The sequence below is a fragment of the Equus quagga genome, chromosome 15, assembly GCF_021613505.1.
Source record: "Equus quagga isolate Etosha38 chromosome 15, UCLA_HA_Equagga_1.0, whole genome shotgun sequence".
In the NCBI taxonomy this organism is placed as follows: Eukaryota; Metazoa; Chordata; class Mammalia; order Perissodactyla; family Equidae; genus Equus; species Equus quagga.
This window is the reverse complement of record NC_060281.1, coordinates 22,797,639-22,819,233: the sequence shown is the minus strand read 5'-3', so window position 1 is coordinate 22,819,233 and position 21,595 is coordinate 22,797,639. Positions and strand designations below refer to the sequence as shown.

The 21,595-nt window shown below is 46.5% G+C and overlaps 1 protein-coding gene across 1 annotated transcript; it reads left to right on the top strand.

Annotated features, from left to right (window-relative positions):
• The first annotated feature begins 407 nt into the window (after positions 1-407).
• TAF8 (TATA-box binding protein associated factor 8) lies at positions 408-21,117 on the top strand. Its single transcript, XM_046640546.1, has 9 exons — positions 408-466; positions 1,244-1,400; positions 5,052-5,150; positions 5,473-5,535; positions 6,621-6,745; positions 9,946-10,093; positions 11,542-11,684; positions 18,645-18,784; positions 19,083-21,117. The coding sequence occupies exons 1-9, from the start codon at positions 422-424 to the stop codon at positions 19,093-19,095; spliced, it is 933 nt and encodes a 310-aa protein (XP_046496502.1). The 5' UTR covers positions 408-421; the 3' UTR covers positions 19,096-21,117.
• Positions 21,118-21,595: the final 478 nt, after the last annotated feature.

The window sequence follows — 21,595 nt, the reverse complement described above, 5'->3', positions numbered from 1 at the left end:
TGGACTTTGGAACTGCGGAGCTGTCAGCACAAAATAAGGTTTCCCAAGTTTCCCGCTCAGGAGAATCACCCGGAGAGCTTAACAATACAGATTCCCAGACCCCATCCCAGAGAGTGTCACTGGGACTGGGCGGGACCCAGCTAGGTGTTGCTAACAGGCAAGTTTGGAGCGTTCCAGGGGTGTGCTCTTTAAGAGAAAAGATTTCATCTTGAAAGAGGTGTGAAACCGATGGCGCATCTTCCTGGCCAATTCGGGGCCCCAGGAACCCGTTGCTCACAGAAGGTCACGTGAGCCGGGGTCATCAGGTGCACCCCCTTCTGGGCTTGAGGGCTCGCGCCGCCCCGCCCCCTCGCAGTGCCGCCCCGCCCCGCGACTACAAGTCCCATCCTGCCCTGCGCTTGCGCACATTACGCCGAGCAAGATGGCCGACACGGCGGCCACTGCCGGGGCCGGCAGCTCCGGAACGGTAAGGGCTGGAGGCGCGGGGCCGAAGCCGAGAGTGTCTGGGCATTCTGTAACTTTCCTCTAGCCTGGGTAACAAGCTCATACCCAGAAATCCAGCCCCACCATAAGCTCCGAGTGGAGGAGGGTCTTTCAGGCCGTACGTGCCCCCCCTCCTTGGGACTTGGCGGCGGCCTCCTGAGTTGGTGGATCTGTGTACTGATTGGCTCGTTCCCTGGTGGGTGTTGGGAACCCGGAACACCTCCTGATTGGTCCGAAGAGGCCGTTTTCGCCTCCTTATTGGCCAGCCAAAGTTGGGAGGGATTCCTGTTTCAAAATATTTAGCTCTCTTGCTTTTCTCGTTATCCTTCGCCCTCCTCTCCTCTGCATCGTGTGTTGTTTTAATTTTCTTGTTAGTGAAATGGTGTAGAGAGGGGAGGAACGAGAGATTTTTTTTTCTGAGAGGTAGACATGAATTCACTCCCATCATGAGTGTTGCTTTAGTTATGTAATATATTCTGATAATCTGTTAAAATAAAAAGTAAAAAACAACCAATTTGTGTTACTGGAATTTTAAGTTTTAGATAAACAGAAAGGCTTTCTCTGTATTTAGAGTCCCTTGGGTGTTCACTTATCACTCAGTCAAGATCTGTAAGTCTAAACATCGGGGGCTACCACATTTTCTTAAGCACTGTTAAATATTTAGCAAAAGAACCTTTGCTTGTCATTGACGATGTGTGAAACGTGATTTCCTCCCTGTCCTGTGGATGAAAATCTCTCTTTCTGGGCTGCTGATTCACAGAGATCAGGAAGTAAACAGTCTACTAACCCTGCTGATAACTACCATCTGGCTCGGAGGCGAACCCTGCAAGTGGTTGTGAGCTCCTTGCTGACAGAGGCAGGGTTTGAGAGCGCTGAGAAAGCATCTGTGGAAACACTGACAGAGATGCTGCAGAGCTGTGAGTACTGGCAAACATTAGGCCTTCTTCGAGGCAACCAAACGTCTGTTCTGTCTCCTGCGTTGTGATAGTGTTAGAGAGGATTGAAGAAGGAAGAGGAGAGTATAGTAAAGTGACTTACAGGCTTTAGAATCAGATAGACCTGGGTGTAAGTGGTTACTCTGTCACTTAACACTCTTTCACTAAACCTCCTGAACCTCAGTTTCCTCATTTGTGCAATGGGTTAATAATTTACACCTAATGGAGTTGTGGATATAAGTGAGACATATCTTTAAAACAATCGATGCTGGGAACATTGTAACCTCGATGACTTGTGGGTGCTGTTCTTAGTGCTTTTTGCTCTCTATACTCAAAGAACTTTACAGTTTGCTGGAGAGTCTGGATTAATTCCCATGAAATAGATGCCACACATTATATAACCAAGTGTTATATTATGTGATACAAAGAGTGAGGGTGAATAAGTTTTATAGAATGGAAAAAAACACTTTTTTTTTTTAAGATTAGCACCTGAGCTAACATCTGTTGCCACTCCTTTGTTTTTCTTCTTCTTCTCCCCAAAGCCCCAGTACTTCATTGTCTATTCTAGTTGTGAGCGCCTCTGGTTGTGCTATATGGGACGCTGCCTCAGCATGGCCTGATGAGCGGTGCCATGTCTGTGCCTGGGATCCAAGCCGGTGAAACCCCAGGCTGCCAAAGCAGAGCCACGAACTTAACCACTCGGCCATCGAGCCAGCCCCGAAGAAACCACTTTTGAAAGGAAGTGTCTTGAGGTTTAGGGACGTAGAATAGTCTCACCTAGGCTTTGCTGCATATACAACATGTTTCCCTGTTTGGACCTTATTTTTTTTGAGTAGGATGGCATGGGGATGAGTGTATGTAAGTTGTTTTTGTTGTTTTTTTTTAAAGTGAACATTTGTTCCTTTTTTTTTTTTTAAGATTTTATTTATTTCCTTTTTCTCCCCAAAGCCCCCCTGTACATAGTCATGTATTCTTAGTTGTGGGTCCTTCTAGTTGTGGCATGTGGGATGCCACTTCAGCGTGGCCTAATGAGCAGTGCCATGTCTGCTCCCAGGATTCGAACCGGTGAAACCCTGGGCTGCTGAAGTGGAGAACAGGAACTTAACCACTCAGCCACGGGGCCAGGCCCTGTAAGGTGTTTTTAAGGGGATCAACACCTATGAGTGGAAGTGAGAGAAAGGTTTAGGCAGAGGGAGAAGCTGAACTGCAATTCAGGCCAAGCAAAGAATTAGGCAACTCCCTGGGGAGCTCTGAATAGCTTATTACCCATCAGTATCCTACATCAGGCCACAAAGGCCCTGCGTTTGTACTCCAGTTCTTCATCAGTCACTAGATGTGGGCTCCCCAGGGAGGGCATGACATGGGATGAAGTGGCTCTCTGCAGCTGATGTTCAGACGTTTAAATACCAAATGTTTTCCTAAAGCAGCGATCTGAACCTTTTTGGTCTCAGAACCCCTTTAGACTCTTAAATACTGAGGACCCTGAAGAGTTTTGTATACATGGACTTTATATACTGTACAGATATTTGCCACATCAGAAAAGAAAACTGAGAATATTTTTAAACATAAGAATGCACAAGCACACATTCCATTATCCAGCAGAGCTGTGATGTCATCACAGGTCATATAGCCTCCAGAAAACTACATGAGAGAATGAGAAGGAAAAACTCAAAGAATGTCTTAATTTTATTATGAAAATAGTTTTGACCTGTGGACTTTGGAAAGGATTTCAGGGAGGCCCTGGGATTCCTGGAACGCCCTGAGAACGTTTGTCCTAAGGAATGGACTCATAGTTCCCAACAGATAAGAATACAGTCCTTGAAAAGATCTCACCATTCAGAGTGTAAAGGGCCTCATGGTTGAGGCGGTTCTTTCTCACGCCGCTGGATGAGGCCTTTTTTCTCTCAGAAGAAATGGTTGCCACTAAAGGGGATGGAGCTGAAATACTTGTGTTGGAAAGGTGAGTATTAGAACTAAGAGATTTGAAAACAGTATAAAAGTGGGCCCCTTCAGCCAAAGGAACGCCAAGGATGGACGGCTTAAGCTGAGGGCTTGCTAAGACTTGAGCACCTCCATGTTGTCCAGAGCTGTGGATAGCAAAGTTTTAGGATTCGTGTTAGTTAGAAGCATCGGACAGAATTGTGCTTGTTGACTACAATTGCTTTGTTTCTAGGGACCCCAATCTTAGACTGGGTTCAGAGCAAAGTCTCCGTTTTGTTTTCTACATTTCTTGTACGTATCCTTTGACATCCTGGCACCTGCTGGCATGAAAAAAGCCAAATAGGTGAAGATATTTTAACTGCCCCCTGGCTTATTTCTAAGATGTTCTACCAGGATTCTAATTAGATTTCCCCACAGTAAACAGATACTGCCCAGCGTTTTCCTATGTAGAGGCCGATGTTAACGACCTGCTCAGAGGAGCGTGGCGTGTTGGTGGTAGGTCTTCAGGTAGACGCCTTCCCTCTGAAGCACCACTCGCTCTTAGCTTCTGAGCCATTAGGCCCCTTACCTTTTTGGGCCCCTTTTACATCTGATGAACTCTGTGATCCCATCCCCAGAAAAAGGCTTTTTTTGTATGGAAAATTCAGCACAATTTCAGAGTCTTCATGGAACTGCCCATCCACCTCTGAAGCGCGTTCATGGCCCCCAGCTTCATACTTCTTTCCCCTGAAGGACTTTAACATAACTCTTAAATAGAGGTTCAGCTTCAGGCAGAAGAAACAAAAACTTACCCTCTAGAGAATAAGACTTTTTGTGTGCGTGTGGCAAGATATACATAACATAACATTTACCAATTTCACTTTTTTTTTTTTTTTTGCTGAGAAGGATTCACCCTGAGCTAACATCTATTGCCAATCTTCCTCTTTTTGCTTGAGGAAGATTCGCCCTGAGCTAACATCTGTGCCAGTCTTCCTCTGTTTTGTATGTGCGTCACCACCACAGCATGGCTGCTGACAAGTGGGATAGGTCTGTGCCCAGAAACTGAGCTCAGGCTGCCAAAGTGGAGCATGCCAGACTTAACCATTAGGCCATGGGGCTGGCCCCCAAATTTAACCAATTTTAAGTGTAGAATTTAGCAGCATTAAATACGTTCACAATGTTCTGCAACCATCAACACTATCCATTTCCAGAACTTTTTCATCATTCTAAACAGAAACTATGAATCCGTAAACGATGACTCCCCGTTTCCTCTCCCCTCAGCCCCTGGTAGCCTCAATCTACTTTTCCTCTCTATGAATTTTCTTTTTTCTAAGTATTTCATATAAGTAGAATCTTAAAATATTTGGCTTTCTGTGTCTGGTTCATTTCACTTAGCATAATGTTTTCATAGTTCACCCATGTTGTAGCGTGTGTCAGAATTTCATTCCTTTTGAAAGCTGAATGATATTCCATTGCACGTATAGACCACATTTTGTTTATCCATTCATCTGTTGGTGGCACGGTGTTGTTTCCACCTTTTGGCTATTGTGAACAATGCTGCTGTGAACATTGGTGTACAAGTATCCGTTTGAGTCCCTGTTTTCAGTTTGCTTGGGTGTGTACCTAGGAGTGGAATTGCTGGCTCATATGGTAATTCTGTGTTTAACTTTTCTTGAACCGAGAATGAGACTTTATGCTGTGATCCTTCCCTAGACATTTCAGAAATTGGGAGGAGTGCCAAGTCTTACTGTGAGCACACAGCCCGGACCCAGCCCACACTCTCAGATATTGTGGTCACGCTTGTCGAGATGGGTGAGTACGCCTCCAGTTTCCAATTCTTCGATGCAGCTGAGTTGGAGTTATGGGACAGAGGAGTCCCCAGCAGTCAGCCGTGGAATTCCCTCATGAGTCTCCTGGTTTGCTTTTAGCTTGAGAGAGTTATCAAAAGAGGGTCCCTCTGAACCCCTTTGAGAGACCTCCTAACTCCCTGTTGGGGGATTCTGCTGAAACTTCTTTTGAGTGGCTGCAAAGCACTTGAGTTAGGAATTTAAGCTATTTCACCACAGTATTATTCCCCTTTCTGTGTTCAATATCCAGTAGTCTTGGCAGTGATTTTTGTTTTCCTGCTTCTTAGGTTTTAATGTGGACACTCTCCCTGCTTATGCAAAACGCTCTCAGAGGATGGTCATCACTGCCCGTAAGTGACTTTGAACTGAGATACTCAGTAAGTGCTCAATTAATGCCTGTGGGATGAACTAACTGAATGGGGCAGGGATTAGTTTGTAGCTGCTTCCTTGCTGCAGGCTTCCTTCCATTATTTGGGGCTCCTTGCGATATAATCTTTATTTGGGCTCATAGGATTAGGATGTGAAGTTCAGTCACCAGAAAGTAAACCATCTCTGAGCTGTTGCTGTGGTTCTTGTGCTTCCGCCCCAGAAGAGCAATTGATGCTGCTTGAAAAATGTGAAACTTCTTGTTCTTTAGATCAAGGGTCAGTAAACTAAGGCCTGGAGGCCTAATGCAGGCCACCGCTTGTTTTTGTAAATAAAGTTTTATTGGAACACAGCCATGTTTACTTATTATCTCTGGGTGCTTTCACACTAATGGTAGAATTGAGTAGTTGTGACAGACTGTGTGGCTTGCAAAACCTGAGATATTTACTCTCTGTTCTCTTACACAAAAAGTTTGATGACCTCTGCCGTAGATAAACTGAGTGCCGTAGATAAACTGAGTGCCATAAACTGGGTTGGGAGTAGCTAGTTTGGGCCTAAAGGACCTGGAGAGAATTCACCAGATTTTTTTTTTTTTTTCACTTTTTTCATGCTGGCATCTTTTTTAAGAACTTCCCTCTCGAAGTAGCAGTAGAAGGTACCATTCTCAATCCCCTGTTGCTGTCATTAGCCCACACTTACTTATGTGGCTGACTGTAGGTCTCTGTTATCTGGGTTCTAAGAAAAGAGAGTTGGCAGCCCACCCACCTCCTTAGCTGCTCAGCATGCTCTTTCATGTAGTTAACTTGGCACCGCCATCCACTCACTTACCTAAGAAGCATGCAAGCAGGTTGTCATAGATGGAAATGTCACCCTGGGTCATCAGCAGGACTGGGCATGGTGGAGGTGGCCTGCTCATATCCTCAAGCCATTAAAGGCCTTTTATCGATAGAAATACAAGGTGCCTGTTGTATAGAACATTAAAGTGCAGGATTGACTTGGAGAAAAGGAGGGTTTGGGTAGAGACCCAGAGCTTTGGGTGAAGGAGTAACCACTTGTGACTCTGTTGCAGCTCCAGTGACCAACCAGCCAGTGACCCCCAAGGCCCTCACGGCAGGGCAGAACCGGCCCCATCCACCACACATCCCCAGCCACTTTCCCGAGTTCCCCGACCCCCACACCTACATCAAAACTCCGGTGAGTGATGAGGCCGCGCTGAGGACTGTGAGGGATGCAAAAGCAGAGTCAATTCCTACGGACTGTCAGACTGGAGTCCAAAAGTTTGTTGGTAAAAGGGTAGTTCAGAACCCAGAATGTCTTTCCTCATTGAAAAATAATTAGGCAATGGAGAATTATGTTCTCCAGTTTGCTGACAAAAGTATAGTGAACGAAGAAATGGAAGCTGGTGCAATTTTACCTGTCCCACCAAAACACAAAATTACCTGGCCACACAGAGAAAAGACATATTCCACAAAATGTTCTTAGCAATTCTTGGTGGAATTATAGGTAACTTTTGTTGTTTTGTGTGTGCTTTTCTAGATTTTCCAAATTTTCCATAATAGAAAAGAGTTACTTTTGAAATTAAGGAGGAAAACTTATTTAAAACATACTTGGTAATATCATGAAAAGGAAGTTTTTGTAACTCTGAGTTCTGGGTCTGTATGAGGACAAGTCAAGTTGTCCTCTGTGGTTCAAATGTGTTCTCATTTGCTGGACTAGCAGTTTCACCCTCCCTTGGGAAGGGGTGTGCAGAGGCGTCCCCACGGTTCTTCCACACGCTTCCTTTGTCTACACCACATTTTTGTTGTTAGTCCCGTGGAGTCAGATCTGACTCCTAGCACCCCTGTGTACAGCAGAGCAGAACTCTACCCGGTCTTTTTGCGCCATCCTCTCACCTTCCGGCACTGTATCAGATGATGCTCTGCTGCTATTCTTAGGGTTTTCATGGCCAGTTTTTTCCGAAATGGGTGGCCAGGTCCTTCCTCCTAGTCTGTCTTTGTCTGAAAGTCCCACTGAAATCTGTCCACCATGAGTGACCCCACTGGTATTTGAAATATCACTGGCGTAACTTTCAGCCTGGCAGCAACACGCAGCCACCACAGTATGACAACCGACAGATGAGTGGTGTGCTTCCCTGTCCGGGAAAAGAACCCGGGCCCAGGTGGGGAGAACACCGAGTCTTAACCACTAGAGCACCAGGGCTGGCTCCACACCACGTACTGGTGCGAATATGGCCATCATGCAGGCTGTTGGAACAAGTCCTTCAGGACATTTCCCCACACCCATCTCTATATTCAAAAATTTGAAATTAAATCCAATCCAAATTCTTTTATATGTAACTTATAACAAATTTCAGAAGTCAACAATGATAAACTATAAAATTCAGAAAAATAATACATGGCATTCTATTTTAGCAGCTGAGAAATATATTCATAATGCAGATATTAAAACTGATACAAGGTACTGGATGTATATCCTACCCGCCATGGCCAGAAACCCTATATTTGACAGTGAAACACTGTCTATTATCAGAGTAGTGATGGATACGTGGATACGGGGGAGAGGAATAGACGGTCACCCACCATTGCTACACAGCCATTGCCCTTGACCATTGTCTCTGTAATTAGCGTCCTAATGCTGCCAGAACAAAGTAGGTGGCTTAGAACAACAGAAACTTATTGTCTTATAGTTCCAGAGGCTAGATGTCCAAGATCAGGGTGTTGGCAGACTCCCTCTGAAAGCTGTAGAAGAACCCTTCCTTGCCTCTTCCCAGCTTTGGGTGGGTGGTTGGCAGTCTGTGGCGTTCCTTGGCTTAGAGATGCCACACTCCAGTCTTCTGTCTTCACATGGCTGTTTTCTTACAAGGGCACCGGTCACGTTGGCTTAACATCTCCCTGTTCCAGTATGATCTCATGTTAACTGAGTATATCCTACAGTGACCCTATTTCCAAATAGGATCATATTCTGACGTGCTGGGGGTTAGGACTTCAACATATCTTTTTTTAGGGGACACAATTCAACCCACAAGAGTCTCTGACTCTTGTATAGTGTGTCTCTATCAGTAAAAATATTAAGCCCATACTTTAATATTTGTTTGCTTATTTACATGAATTCTATAGTGTAACACTATACTCAAATAATGTACATTAAAAGATAGTGTGACCCTTATCGAAGGTTCAGGAAACCTGTTTGCTCCTTTTTGGTGGCAGCTGTGTGATTGCCTCTGCTTTTTTTATGTTTTAAAATCTTAGTTTAATACTTGATGGAATAATAGGTTGGAGATTTGATTCTCAGATCAATTTATTTCGATCCTTTAATAGCTCTCAGAATTGAAAAAGGTATATTACAAAGAAATGTGGCATCATTGGCAGCCCATAATAACTCATAAAATTAATTAATTTTTTTCATTCTCATCTACCAGTTATTTGAAGAATTTTGTTTAAAATTTTCTAGTAAACTTCCAACTTCTTGAGTGTCAAACAATTAGTTTAAAAATAATTGTAAGATCTTGCATTTTAAAGTTTTTAACAAGTATGTTGAAAATCCACTCAAATTCTTTATTTTGGGATTTTAAACATGTCATAAAATCCTGTTTCTTTGTTTAAATGTAGATATGGGAACTGTATAGGTAACACATTGGAATGAACATTGATAGCAGTGGAAATGTTTCCAAGTACCTCCTTTAGAAATCCTCTCTGTATCGTGAAGAATATTTACTTCTTTGGTCATTTTATTACTTATTTCTTTTTTAAATGCAGTAGTACCTTCTTTTTTTTAATTTGCTGGGGAAGATTTGCCCTGAGCTAACATCTGTTGTCAATCTTCCTCTCTCTCCTTTTTTTCCCCCAAAGCCCCAGTACATAGTTATATATCCTAGTTGTCAGTCCTTCTAGTTCTCTGTGAGCCGCTGCCACAGCATGGCCGCTGACACACCAGTGGTGTGGCTCCACACCCGGGAACTGAACCCGGGCCACTGAAGCAGAACGTGATGAACTTTAACCACTGGGCCATCAGGACTGGCTCTTTTTTGGTCATTTTTAAAATGTCACCCTTACCATTACAATTTAAGATTGTTTTGGCCAACTTCTCATTCTGATTAGCTCTTGATCATTTTTCTCTCCATTAACATGATTGCTGAAGAGCTTGTAATTAGGAGCAGGAGGAGTGTCAGGCCTGCCATTTTCTTGTTCACTTGCACTTACATTAGCGTCTTCAGTCTATATTTCTTTGAGGGGATCTTTTGTGACAATGTGTCCATTTTGTGAGGGTTGGTTTGAGAAAACAAGACAGTACAATCCACAAAAGGGTGGAAGGACCTGGCATCACCAAGGCAGGGACCCTGGGAGAGCAGAATGACCCGTTGATGCTACTCTGGTGTCTTTGCTCTTCTCTTTTAGACGTACCGTGAGCCCGTGTCAGACTACCAGGTCCTGCGGGAGAAGGCTGCATCCCAGAGGCGAGATGTGGAGCGGGCACTCACCCGTTTCATGGCCAAGACAGGCGAGACCCAGAGTCTTTTCAAAGATGACGTCAGCACGTTTCCACGTGAGAGTCTCTCCCCTCTGTGGATTCTGTCTTGTCTTTTGTGATAATCACACCATCTCCCCTTTCTCTCAGCAGGGTAGGAAGAGACGAATAAGCTTGGTCCTTGTCTTGGGTTTTAGCTTGTTCTTCAGACTTCTGGCTTCTTTCCCCAGGTCTTAAGGGCCTGTCTCTAACTGATAACTCCAAAAACTAACGGCCTCTGTCAGGATTGGCCGCTTGAGGTGCACTGAGCTTAGGTTACCTCAAGGTGAGTGAGCCCTAGCTCATACCAGAGAGGTTCAGACAGTAGAAGTGGCAGCCCTGGCAGGAGAAGGGACACTGGCATCAGGGGACAGGGCAGTTACGGAACATCTGCCGGGCTTTGCCCTTCACGATGTCCTCTCACAGGTACCATCTCATTTTATTTGTCATCTCAGCACTACCATTTGGCCATGTGATCAGTTACTTCATCTCCATAGGCCTCAGTTTCTCCAAAGGTAGAGGGAGTTTGGTTTGGGTGATTCAGTCATTAAGTTCCTATTGAATGCTTGCTGTGTGTCTGGCCCTGCGATAATAGCAGCTAAGAGTTATTAAGTGCCAGGCACTGTGCTAATTGTTTCCCATACACTGTAATTAAATCCTCACGTGAGCCTGTGTTAGGAGCCGTTATCACCATCATTATAGGAAGCCGCCGCTTAGAGAGAAGAGAAATGAAGACGCTCACCCAAGGTCACACAGCGAGTAGGTAGCATTCAAACCCAGCTCTTTCTGACCACAGGACCCCACATCCGAGCCACATCTAAAAATAATCTTAGAGTGTCTCTTGATAATCACGTTCTGCCGTAGAAGTGTACGTGAGATTTTCTTTTCATTTTTTTAATCAATAGTTTCTTTTTCTCATCCGCAATGCTTTTTGGAAGAACTGGAACACTCTCTTACCTGACATGCCCTCTAGATCACTGAATATGCCTACATGGGGAGTTCTCAAGTCCAGCATTTGGACTTGAGTCCTTCATGCTGAAAGGATCAATATCCTTGCTCTAGAAATGAGGCCAGAGGGGTTAACTGGCCCTGGGTGCAAGATCACTAAGCTGATGCTTTGCTAGGCTTTAGCCCCAGTTCTGTCTGATTTCAGTTGTACTTGGTAAAAGTGGGCTCTGAAGTCATATTGCCCGAGTTCAAATCCTGCTCTGCCACTTTCTGTGTGCCTGAGCAAGCCACTTAACCTCTCTGTGCCTCAGGTTCCTCATCTATAAAATGGGGTTGGTAATTGTACTTACTTAATAGGATGGCGGCGAGGATTAAAGATAACATGTAAAGCCTGAGGGACATGGCCTGGCCTGTGGTAAGTGCTCAGAGTGCAGTGCCATTACTGTCACTCGGTGCTGCTCACTGATCTGTTGGAAGGCTCCAGGCCAGCTGCCGGAACTCCATGACAGTGGAACCGTGCCTCTCTTCCAATTCCCCAGTGATTGCTGCCAGGCCCTTCACCATCCCCTACCTGACGGCTCTTCTGCCGTCTGAGCTGGAGATGCAACAAATGGAGGAGACAGATTCCTCGGAGCAGGATGAGCAGACGGACACCGAGAACCTCCCTCTTCACATCAGCACGGTGGGTCCTGCCTTCTGCCTGCTTCAGCGGCCCCCCACACTAGCCCATACTGCCCGCAGCTGGTCACCATGGCAATTGGACATGACCTACCCTGGGTCTCTGGCTTTGTGTTAGGCTTTGCATGATGGGTTTGTAATGATCCCAGTGTGACGTGATCTACAGCTTGAGAGATAAGCCCATGCCCTGGGGATTCATCCATTCATTCAGCAAACATTGAATGAAGGCCTGCCAGAGCCAGGCAAGTTCCAGGTGCTGGGGAATTAGTAGGAGACGAAATAGACAAAGTTTCCTGCTTTCATGGAGCAAGGAAATATAATAAATTAGGAGATAGGAAGTAGCTATGGGCCTGAGGGGATGTGGTATTAGATAGGGTGACTGAGAAGGTGACATTTGAGTAAAGACCCGAAGAGAAGAAGGCTTGCACATATCGCGGAGTAGAGCATTTCTCGCAGAGGGAACAGCAGATGCAAAGGCCCTGAGGTGGGAGCTGTTGTGTTAAAGAACAACAAGGCCATCAGGGTCACCAGAGTGGTGTGAACAAGGGGGAGAGAAGCAGGGTATGAAGTCAGAGAGCTCCTGGGGGGAGTCAAATATTAAAGGCTGTATTAAACACTTGGGCTTTTTCTCAGTAAGGTGGAAGCCATTGGAAATGCTGAACAGAGGTGGGTCGGGATGTGAGGTCGGTTTGTGAGCAGGATCAGTCAGGTTGCTGTGCTGAGAATAGACTATAGAGGGTAAGGGCAGAAGTGCAGAGACCACTTAGGAGGCTGTCGCAGTAAACTTCGAGATGGTGGTAGAAATGGAGATAATGAGACATTGTCAGGTAGATTATTTGGTCAAATTCTAGATTATTTTCAGAGCAGAGCCAACTGATGGAGTGGATGGGAGAGAAAGAGTCAAAAATAAATGCAAGGTTTTTTGCCTGAGCAACAGGAAAGGTGGAATTGCCTTCAGCCAAGATAGGAAAGGTGGTTGGGTGGAACAGGTGTATGGGGGAAAGCCAGGAGCTCAGGTTTAGATGAGGTAAGTTTGAGATGCTTATTAGACAGGCAGGCAGCGATGTCAGGTAGAGAGAGGGATGTAGGAGCTGGAGTTGAAGGAGTCTTAGGGCTAGCGATGCAAACTGGGGAGTCATCAGCGTGTGGACAGTGTCTAACACCGTGAGTCTAGGTGAGCTCTCCTGGGGAGTGAGTGAGGATGCAAAAGAGAAGAGGGGCAGGACTGAGCCCTGGAGCTCTCCACGTTCAGAGGGTGAGGAGATGAGGAGGAACCAGCCAAGGAGATGGAGAAGGCACAGCCGGAGCGGTGGGAGAACTGGGAGGGTGTGCTGTTCTGGAGACCAAGGGAAGGAAGTGTTTCAGGGAGAAAAGAGTGATCGGCTGTGTCAAAAGCTCCAGTTAGGGGCCGGCCCAGTGGCGCAGCGGGTAAGTTCACACGCTGCACTTTGGCAGCCTGGGGTTCGCCAGTTCGGATCCAGAGTGCGGGCCTAGCACTGCTCGTCAAGCCACGCTGTGGCAGGCGTCCCACATATAAAGTAGAGGAAGATGGGCACGGGTGTTAGCTCAGGGCCAGTCTTCCTCAGGAAAAAAAAAAAGCTGCAGTTAGTTCCAGTAATATGAGGACTGAGAATTTGTCCATTCGATTCGGCAATGGGAATGTAATTTGTGACCTTGACAAGAGCGATTTCAGTAAGCATAAGAGCAAGGTTTCTGGAGTGAATTCAGTGATGGGAGAAGAGAAACTGTAGTCAGTGAGTATAGACTTAGTTGTCCATTATGGTAGGCACTAACCATATGTGGCTATTTAGATGTAAATTAATTAAAATTGAATAAAACTAAAAACGCAGTTCCTTAGTCACCCTAGCCACATATCAAGTGTCCAATAGCCGTGTACGGCGAGTGGCTACCATCCTGGGTAGTGCAGATATGAACATATCATTGCGGAAAGTTCCGGTGGGCAGTGCATATATAGAGAGTTGTTTCAAGGAATTCTGCTGTAAAGTGGAGAAAAATGGAGTAGTAACTAAAGGGGAGAAGTTGAGCAGTTAAGAGAGGTGTTTTTATTTTTTCTTTGTGTTTGTTTTTTAAGATAAGAGGAATAACAGGATTTATATGGTCTGTATGCTGGCGGGAATGATCTGGTAGAGAGGGAAAATTGATGCAGGAGAGGAGGCATCGTTTGGAAATGATGTTCTTTGATAGGTGAGAGGGCACGGGAGCTAGTGCCCAGAGGGGAGGTTTGGCTTATCGTGGACATTTCATACCCAGGGCAGGAGGTAGAGTGTGGGGGCACAGAGACAAAGGTGGGTGAGATGCGCTCGTTGGGACTTGTGGATGTTCTTTTCCGGTTATCAGTGTGTTGTGCTTGGCAAGTAAAAGAATAAGGCTCTGCTCTTGATCCTGCTTCTTGGGAGAAAGTGCCGAGTAGAGCCACAGAGCTGCTGGAAGCTCTAATGCCTTTAAGGCTTACGGGACCCTTATAGTCAGGTTACCACCTTCCATCCTTTAAGATTGGCCCTAGCTTTTAAGCAAAGGATGCCTTAGTGATTGCAGTTGGACCAGGTGTTCCTCCTGTTCTCTAAGGTGCAGTGCACCAGGTGGCAGCCAGCAGCTCCAGCGTGCAGGTGGGGAGTGCCAGTGCTGTCTCTAACATTGCTGCAGGTCTTCCCTGCTTGAACACACGTTTCTTTAATGTTGATTATTCCTTCCGGAATTAGGGCTGGGAGCCCATGGCTTTCCATAAAGCAGAGGAACTTGTTATTCTCCACTTCTGTTTTGGACTCAGTTAATTTGGTCTGAGATATGGTGATTGGGTCATGGACTAAGATGAGGTTCACCTCATGAGAAGGAGGAATCTTCTAAGCAAACATCACCATCCCTTTGTAAGTACAAAGTTGTTAAAGGGCCTGCAGATATGTTATCTAACATCCAGGGAAGGACATAGGTGAGGTCATGGTGGTGAGTGAACCAAGGCTGAAAGAATGCCAGGAGCTGCCCGAGGATTCCTGGATGCCGAGAGGCCAAAGCAGACAGCAGGGAGTAGAAAGACCTGATGCTCGGAGTCAGACTAGCCTGGCTTCAAATGCGGACTCACGTACTTCCAGACAATGTGACTTTGGTTGCGTTATCTAACTTCTGAGTCTGCTTCCTCACAAGCACAAATTGGATTAGGAACTCCTACCTCAATGGGAAGCGAGAAGCCTGAGGTAAAATGAGCTGTTGCAGACTAGGTGCCTGGCACGTGGCAGCTCACGGCGCCCATTGTTCCCACCCCTGCTGTTTTAGGCTATACAACCACATGCTCTTCTGTGAAAAAATAAATGAATAGAAAGACTTAGAGCAACAACATATGTACGATCAACTGGACTTGTTCATGTTATTTTGTTGAACTGGCAAATGTAACCATGTGTTTCAAAATTCAGAATGTACAAAAAGATGTGTGGTGACAATTCTTTCTCTCATCTTTGCTCCCTGTCATCCACTTTCCCTCTTCCAAAGCAACCCCTGTCCCCAGCCTCTTGTGTGTCTTCTAGAGGCATTGTTTTTTTACTGTTTTAAACATGAACAGCAAATCACAAAATGGTTTTCCCCTTGCTTTTTTCCCTTATTGATATATCTTGGTGATCATTCCATGTCTGTATATAAGGAGTTTTTCTTCATGCGTCACAGTTTCCTCAGATTCCATCGTATGGATGTTAACAATTGAATTTAACCAGTCCCTTTGGGACGTTTAGGTGTTTTCTATCTTTAGCATTTACAGACATTGTTACAGTGAGTTGAATAGCTGCTATTTTAAATTACTCTTTATCTGTAGATGACAGCACCTTCCTCAAGGACTGTTGCCAGGTAGTTACTTGGTTTAACCTGGTTCTGGTTTCTCCATCTACTTGAACATAAAGGGACTATTTATTTAAAATTAGCGTATAATAGAATTTTTTTTCTCATCCATTTGAGCTAGCTACCTCCTGCGGGCAATCCCAGTGCCTAAATTTTTACTCTCTTATGAACCGTATACCGTTCATTTATTCAGCAAGTATTATTTAGTGTCTGGCCTGTGCCAGACACTTTTCTGGGTGCTCAGAACACATCACTAACGAGAAGAAACAAAATATCTGCCATTTGGGAGCCTGCGTATTGGCAGTGGGGGAACAACATTAAATATGATCTATAAGTAATTCATTATATAGTATATTAAAGATGAAAGTGGTGTGGGAGGGGGCTGCGTAGGGGAAGACCCAGGGTGCAGGGTGGAGGGTTCAGTTTTGAATCGGGTGCCCAGGGTGGACATCACTGAGAAGGTGACATGTGAGCAGAGACTTGAAGGAGGTGGGGAAGTGAGCCATGTGGATATCTGGGGAAGAGTGTTCTGGAAAGGGAACAGCTGGTGCAAAGGCCCTGAGGAACAGCACCAAGGCGAATGTGGCTGTGGCTCAGGAAAGCAGGGAGGGAGAGAGAGGGGTCGGATCAGGTAGAGCCTGGTAGGCAGTTTTTACACCTAGGTTCTTAACTAGTTCTTAACTGGGTGAGATGGGAGTCGTGGAAGGGTGTGGAGCAGAAGAGGGACATAGCTGAGCTTCTTCAGGGATCGCTGGCTGCTGTGATGAGAATGGACTGTGGAGGGAGGGCCGTTAGGAAGCTGCTGCAGTAGGCTAGGCGAGAGACAGTGGTAGGTCCGACCAGGGTGGTCACAGTAGAGGCAGTGGAAGTGGTCAGATTCTGCCCGTATTTTGAAGGTAAGGCCAGGAAGTTTTCCTAACAGATTGGATGTGAGATGTCAGAGAAAGAAAAGAAGCAAGGATGACTGTGGAGGTTTTGGCTTGAACAACTGGAAAGATGCAGTTGCCATCACCTGAGACCCAGAGGACCTCGAGCAGAGCTGTTTACGCATAGGGAAGGTCCGGAGTTCATTTCAGGCACGTTAAGTTTGAGATGCTTACTTGACACCCAGGTGAGGATGTTGAGGGAGCAGTTGGCTCTGTGAGCCTGGAAGTCAGGAGAGGTGAGGGCTGGAGTGGTACATGTGGGAGTTGTGGGTGTGGAAATGGCACTGAAAGCCGTGAGACTGGATGCAGTCACCCCAGGCGCGTGGAGTCCGTTAGAGCCCACATGTGTTCATGTGTTGCTAAGTCTGGCCTGCCAGGCTCAAGGAGCTCTTCTCCTCCCGCGTTTTTTTTTTTTGCAAATCTGTCAGTTTAGTACTTCCTTTATCTACCCCTCCCCATCTCAAGGCTGTCAGTGCCTGAAGGGACATTTCCAGAAGCTCTACTTGGGAGAAGAGAAGCTGTTGTCCATGACTCGGGACCCACATCCCAGCTTTGTGAGGCATAGTGAATCGAGGGAACCTCAGTGCCCTCCAGCTGTGGTCCCAGGTGGGCCTTTCAGCACCCCGACCATGTTGCCTCTATCCTTATATCTCAGAAAACACTTAAGGCACGGCTGAAGTAAACTTTCAGTAACTTCGAAGATAGGGTGTTCACCACAGAGAAGTTACAGGAGGGAGGTGGGAGTGAGTGACTAAATCCAGCCGTCGAGAACTTCAGAAAGGTTGGGAGCCAGATACCCAACACAGGTCTGGTTGTGGTCAGACGTCGTGTCTGGCATGAGCTAGGTGGATCTGGAGCCATCCTCTTTCAAGAGAGCCTCCAGAAGGTCCACAATGGCTCTAGGTTGCCTTGTGGTCCAACTGGCTCCGGTGTTGGAGAGGGTCAGCACGGGGACCCTGGATGGAACTGGGTCTTTGGGGAGAACAGAATCGATGAGACAGCGAGAGGGCGTGTGGTGGAACTTGGAGGTGATCCGATTCCTTCAGGTTCATTAAGCCTGAGGCTCGTGTCAGCATCCTGGGCCAGCGGTCTCTGTGGGAGAGCCTGCTGTTCGTTTCGTGCCATCTGGTCAGCCCCCTCAGCCTGCTGTCTTTTGACAGCAGAATCTCCTGGTTGAGGTCCTCTTTTGCCTCAAGTTACAGAACAGGAATCTCAGTGACAGAACCCTTGGCCTGTCACCAGGGGGCGCAGCCCAACCAGCTGCTTCTGGTCACGGTCACCTAGGCCTGAGCTTCTAGGCCAAGTTCTTCATGTGACTTTACCCCCCTTCCCTTGCAGCTTCTGCTCATTGTAAAGAACTTGGAAAATAGACAAAAATATAAATAAGGGAAGGAGAGTCAGTCATCCCTATTCCTGGAACCAGTTTGTAAAATTTCAACATATTACTTGTTTCTATGTCTATACACAGTTGTGATTTAAAAAAACTCTCAAGTGGGATATTGAATATATGTAAACTTATAAACTTTTCTCCAAAATCACTTTCCTCAAAAAATAAACACTGAAAGACCTGCTCACAAGTCACAGATGGGGCGATCAGTGGCGTTCAGTGTTGGCTTCTGCATGCTCTGCTTTGCCTTGGTGGGCACCCTCAGGGCTCGAGAAGTTTCTGGCCTCTGCTGCAATATGATTGTCGGTACCATGTTGCAAGTAGCAGATATTTGAGAAAGGCGTGGGGGGTCTGTTATGATTTACATCAGCTTCAGTCCGGGAGACGCCCCGTGCACGTGATTTGTTCTGGCCCTGTGTCTCAGTCCTGTGAGGCATCAGAGTCACTTCTCTTTTTCTTTATCACCCCACAGGCCAGGCGTCCTCCCTGAGGCATCTAAATTTTAGCCCCTGACTCCCTGCCGCTCCTGGGTCTCTGTCCTTTCTCACTCATGTCCCTGCCTTCTCAAGAGCTTCAAGGCTTTGTTTTCTGTGCCCGACTGTGTCAAAGCGGTTGGTTGCGTCTTCCTCTGAGAGCCAGGCGGGCCTGGGCCTCATTTCTTCCAGGGCAGAGATAGGCACGTTGCAGAGAAGGTGGTCCCTGGGCTTCAAATTTCTCAATGAAAGGGATGCTGATCGTGCTTCTTCTTATGGGCGTGATCTCTTTCCTTATGCCATTGGTGTTTTTGCTTTGTTTCGGTTTTTGCTCAAAGGATGATTCTGGAGCCGAGAAGGAGAACACCTCCGTCCTGCAGCAGAACCCCTCCTTGCCGGGGAGCCGGAACGGGGAGGAGAACATCATTGATAACCCCTATCTACGGCCCGTGAAGAAACCCAAGATCCGCAGGAAGAAGTGAGTTGGAGGCTGGGGTGCTGAGAGGCATCTCCGGCCAACCGAGGTGGTCTTCTCTGCTCCTTGGCGGAAAGGAGAGGCTCACAGTGGGTCTGCATGTTGGGGAGAGCTACTCTGGTGAGAGGAAGTATTTTCCCTTCTCTTCTCCTTCCTCATCTCCCGTATGTACCTCTCGTTCCATGGAGGTTGAGTGTCCTGCAGCTTGGGGACCAACCCTCACGGCCCTGGAGTTCCCCTCTAGAAGGAGAGCAGGTGGGGCCTCCACCAGGCAGGCTCCATGGATTCCTCTTCTTTCTAGGTCCCTCTCGTGAGCTGAAAGGAAGCCTGCCTTGTACAGGAACGTGGACACCACCCTCCTTGGGGAGTTAAAGCCACTCAAGGGAAGAAGAGAGGGTGGCCTCCTCGTGGTCATGCCCAGGCTGCCAGAGTGTGACCAGGCATGATTTTAATAGCAAACTCTATATAAAGATGACCTATTGCCACTGGATGTTTGGGGTGAGAAAGCTATGATGGTAATAATGAGGCTTTCTTAATCAACCAGGCCACACTGTGGGGTATAGGAGCAGCCGGTGACTTCATTCACTGTCATGGGACTTGATTCCTTGGAGACCTGGAAGACCGACCTGGGAAGGCGGTAGGAAAGAGAGGGTTCTGGGCCTGCTTTGCCTCCTGCCAGAAAGACTGTTTGTCTGGTTTGTTTTTCAGGATGTCTAGACCCATTTTATTGACTCACAAATAATTTATGGCACCAATTTATCATCCTAGAACCTCATTCTTGTTTCTCTCCTCACATGGGCTCCAAGTGCCCTGTTGAGCTGATCAGAGGTGACTTTACCCTCCATCATCATGTTGGAAACAGGCCCACACACCACAACCCTGACCTGGGGCTGGCAGGAGTCAGGAGGCGGGAGCAGAGACGTTCATGTGGAGGAGAGTGACTCGTAAGGGTTCTCTCAGCGTCTGATGAAAGCTCCCTAAAGCCGGGCAGCACTCTCCTGACAGATTTGTCCCTCGGTGGGATGTGTGCTGGGGAACTACCAAGTCCTGCCCCATCCTGGGAAAGAGGTTTTCTCTGACAAGAGCCTAGATCGGTGGATATATCATGCTGTGACTTGATAGAGGAATCATTGATTTTAAACAGGAAAAGGATTTGATAGGGGTGGGGGGAGGGATGAGATTTTGAGAGCTGGGCCTGGCTTTGTAACCTGGCCAGTCTGCTGGAAGGCTGGCGTGGAGGGGAGGCCATGTTCCCACCTTATGGTGGAAGTGGGCTGAGAGGAGCCTGCAGGCCAAGCCAAGGTCTGCTTCCAGGAGCAGGTCTGAATCCGTTCAACCTCCTTGCTTCTTGGGGGAAGAAGGCTTCATCCCTGATGTACCCTACAAACCAAAGTACAAGTGTTTAAGGAAAATGCTGGGCGAGCTGATACACTTTGGCTGGTCTCCAAAGGAAGAGATTTTAAAACCAAGTCCAAGGAAGAAATATGCCGGCGATACCTGGAGGTTCCTGCAGGATAAACGGGGAGTTCCCTAGGTTAGCATCCGACGGTCCGTATTGAACCTCCTTACACTCAGCTTCCACAGTCATTTCCTGATCTTCCATCCTCCTGGTGAATTTGAAAACTCGAAAAACTTGGTGACTAGACAGCAGGCTCCGTGTACCTCTGGCCTCACTGTTCTCTAGGGCGCTCCATCCAATCGCCTGGAAGGAGAGAGCTGCGTGTCAGCAACTGAAGAGGGGATGCTAGTGAGAAAATCAGATTCCCCGACTCTGCACCAAATAAGAGTTTTTCATGTTGGTAGTGACGTGAAATTCTTCCAGTTGAAAGCAGTCGGATCGAGCCTGTGCTGAGCCCTCGGAGTCTGTGATTTGGCTCTTGGCGATTCTTGGCCTGCTGAGTTTAAACCCGGGTTTGAGCCATGGCACATGCAGGGCTGGAGCCTTCCCGGCTTGCTGTTCACACTGCTCTCGGGAGCGGCCATCCCAGTCAGCATCTCTGCAGGTCCTCTTTGGCCGTCACCATCCAGAGCAAACCCCTGTCGAAGGCCTCATGCTAAAGGCTGACGTGGGGTTTGGAAGAAGGGACGTTTCTGCTGTCGAGATTTCAGAGGCTGCACTGCCGTCATTCTGTTCTGGATGAGAGACACTGAAACGCTGACCCCACTATTGTTGTGTAAAAACTGCATAATGCTCAATGTATATTTATAGATTTTTATTTTTTATAACTTTGGGGGAATTCCTGGAGGGAAAAAGTAGTAAACAGAGCCAGATTAAAAGTGTCATTTATGAGCTCTTAATAAAAGGTCATAATAAAAACTTTGCAAATGAAACAGAATTATAAGCTTTGAACTTAGTTTGTATTCAAACCTTTCAGCAAAGCATAAGGCTGTAGACAGAAAAGTAAAGCTTAGCCCTTCTCTTGAACTAAAAACTCCTGGGAATGTCTAAAACTTTTTATTTTGGAAGTTTTCAAACACAAAATTAAAGAGGAAAGTATATGTACTTTCTTTATAAATCCTTCTCCCAGCTTCAACACTTACCAACATCTTTTCATTTCTGTTTCATCTGTTTCTCCCACTTTTTTTCCTTTATTTTTACTTCCTGGAGTATTTGTTAAAGCAAATCTCAGAGCTGTGTCATTTAATCTGTTAATATGTCATTATGCATCTCTGATAGACTTTTTAAGATAATTTTGAAATAATCATAGATTCACAGGATGTTGGAAAAAAGGTGTTCAGGGAGGTCCCTGAATGTACGCTGCACTCAGTTCCCGGCAGTAGCATCTCACGTAACTGTCGGGCAGTACCGAAACC

Bases quoted from the DNA above. Each gene is read 5' to 3' on its own strand.
- TAF8 (XM_046640546.1), top strand. From the start codon at position 422: ATGGCCGACACGGCGGCCACTGCCGGGGCCGGCAGCTCCGGAACG. The intron at 5,151-5,472 runs GTGAGTACGCCT...CCTGCTTCTTAG, and splicing joins GGTCACGCTTGTCGAGATGG to GTTTTAATGTGGACACTCTC. The intron at 6,746-9,945 runs GTGAGTGATGAG...CTTCTCTTTTAG, and splicing joins ACACCTACATCAAAACTCCG to ACGTACCGTGAGCCCGTGTC.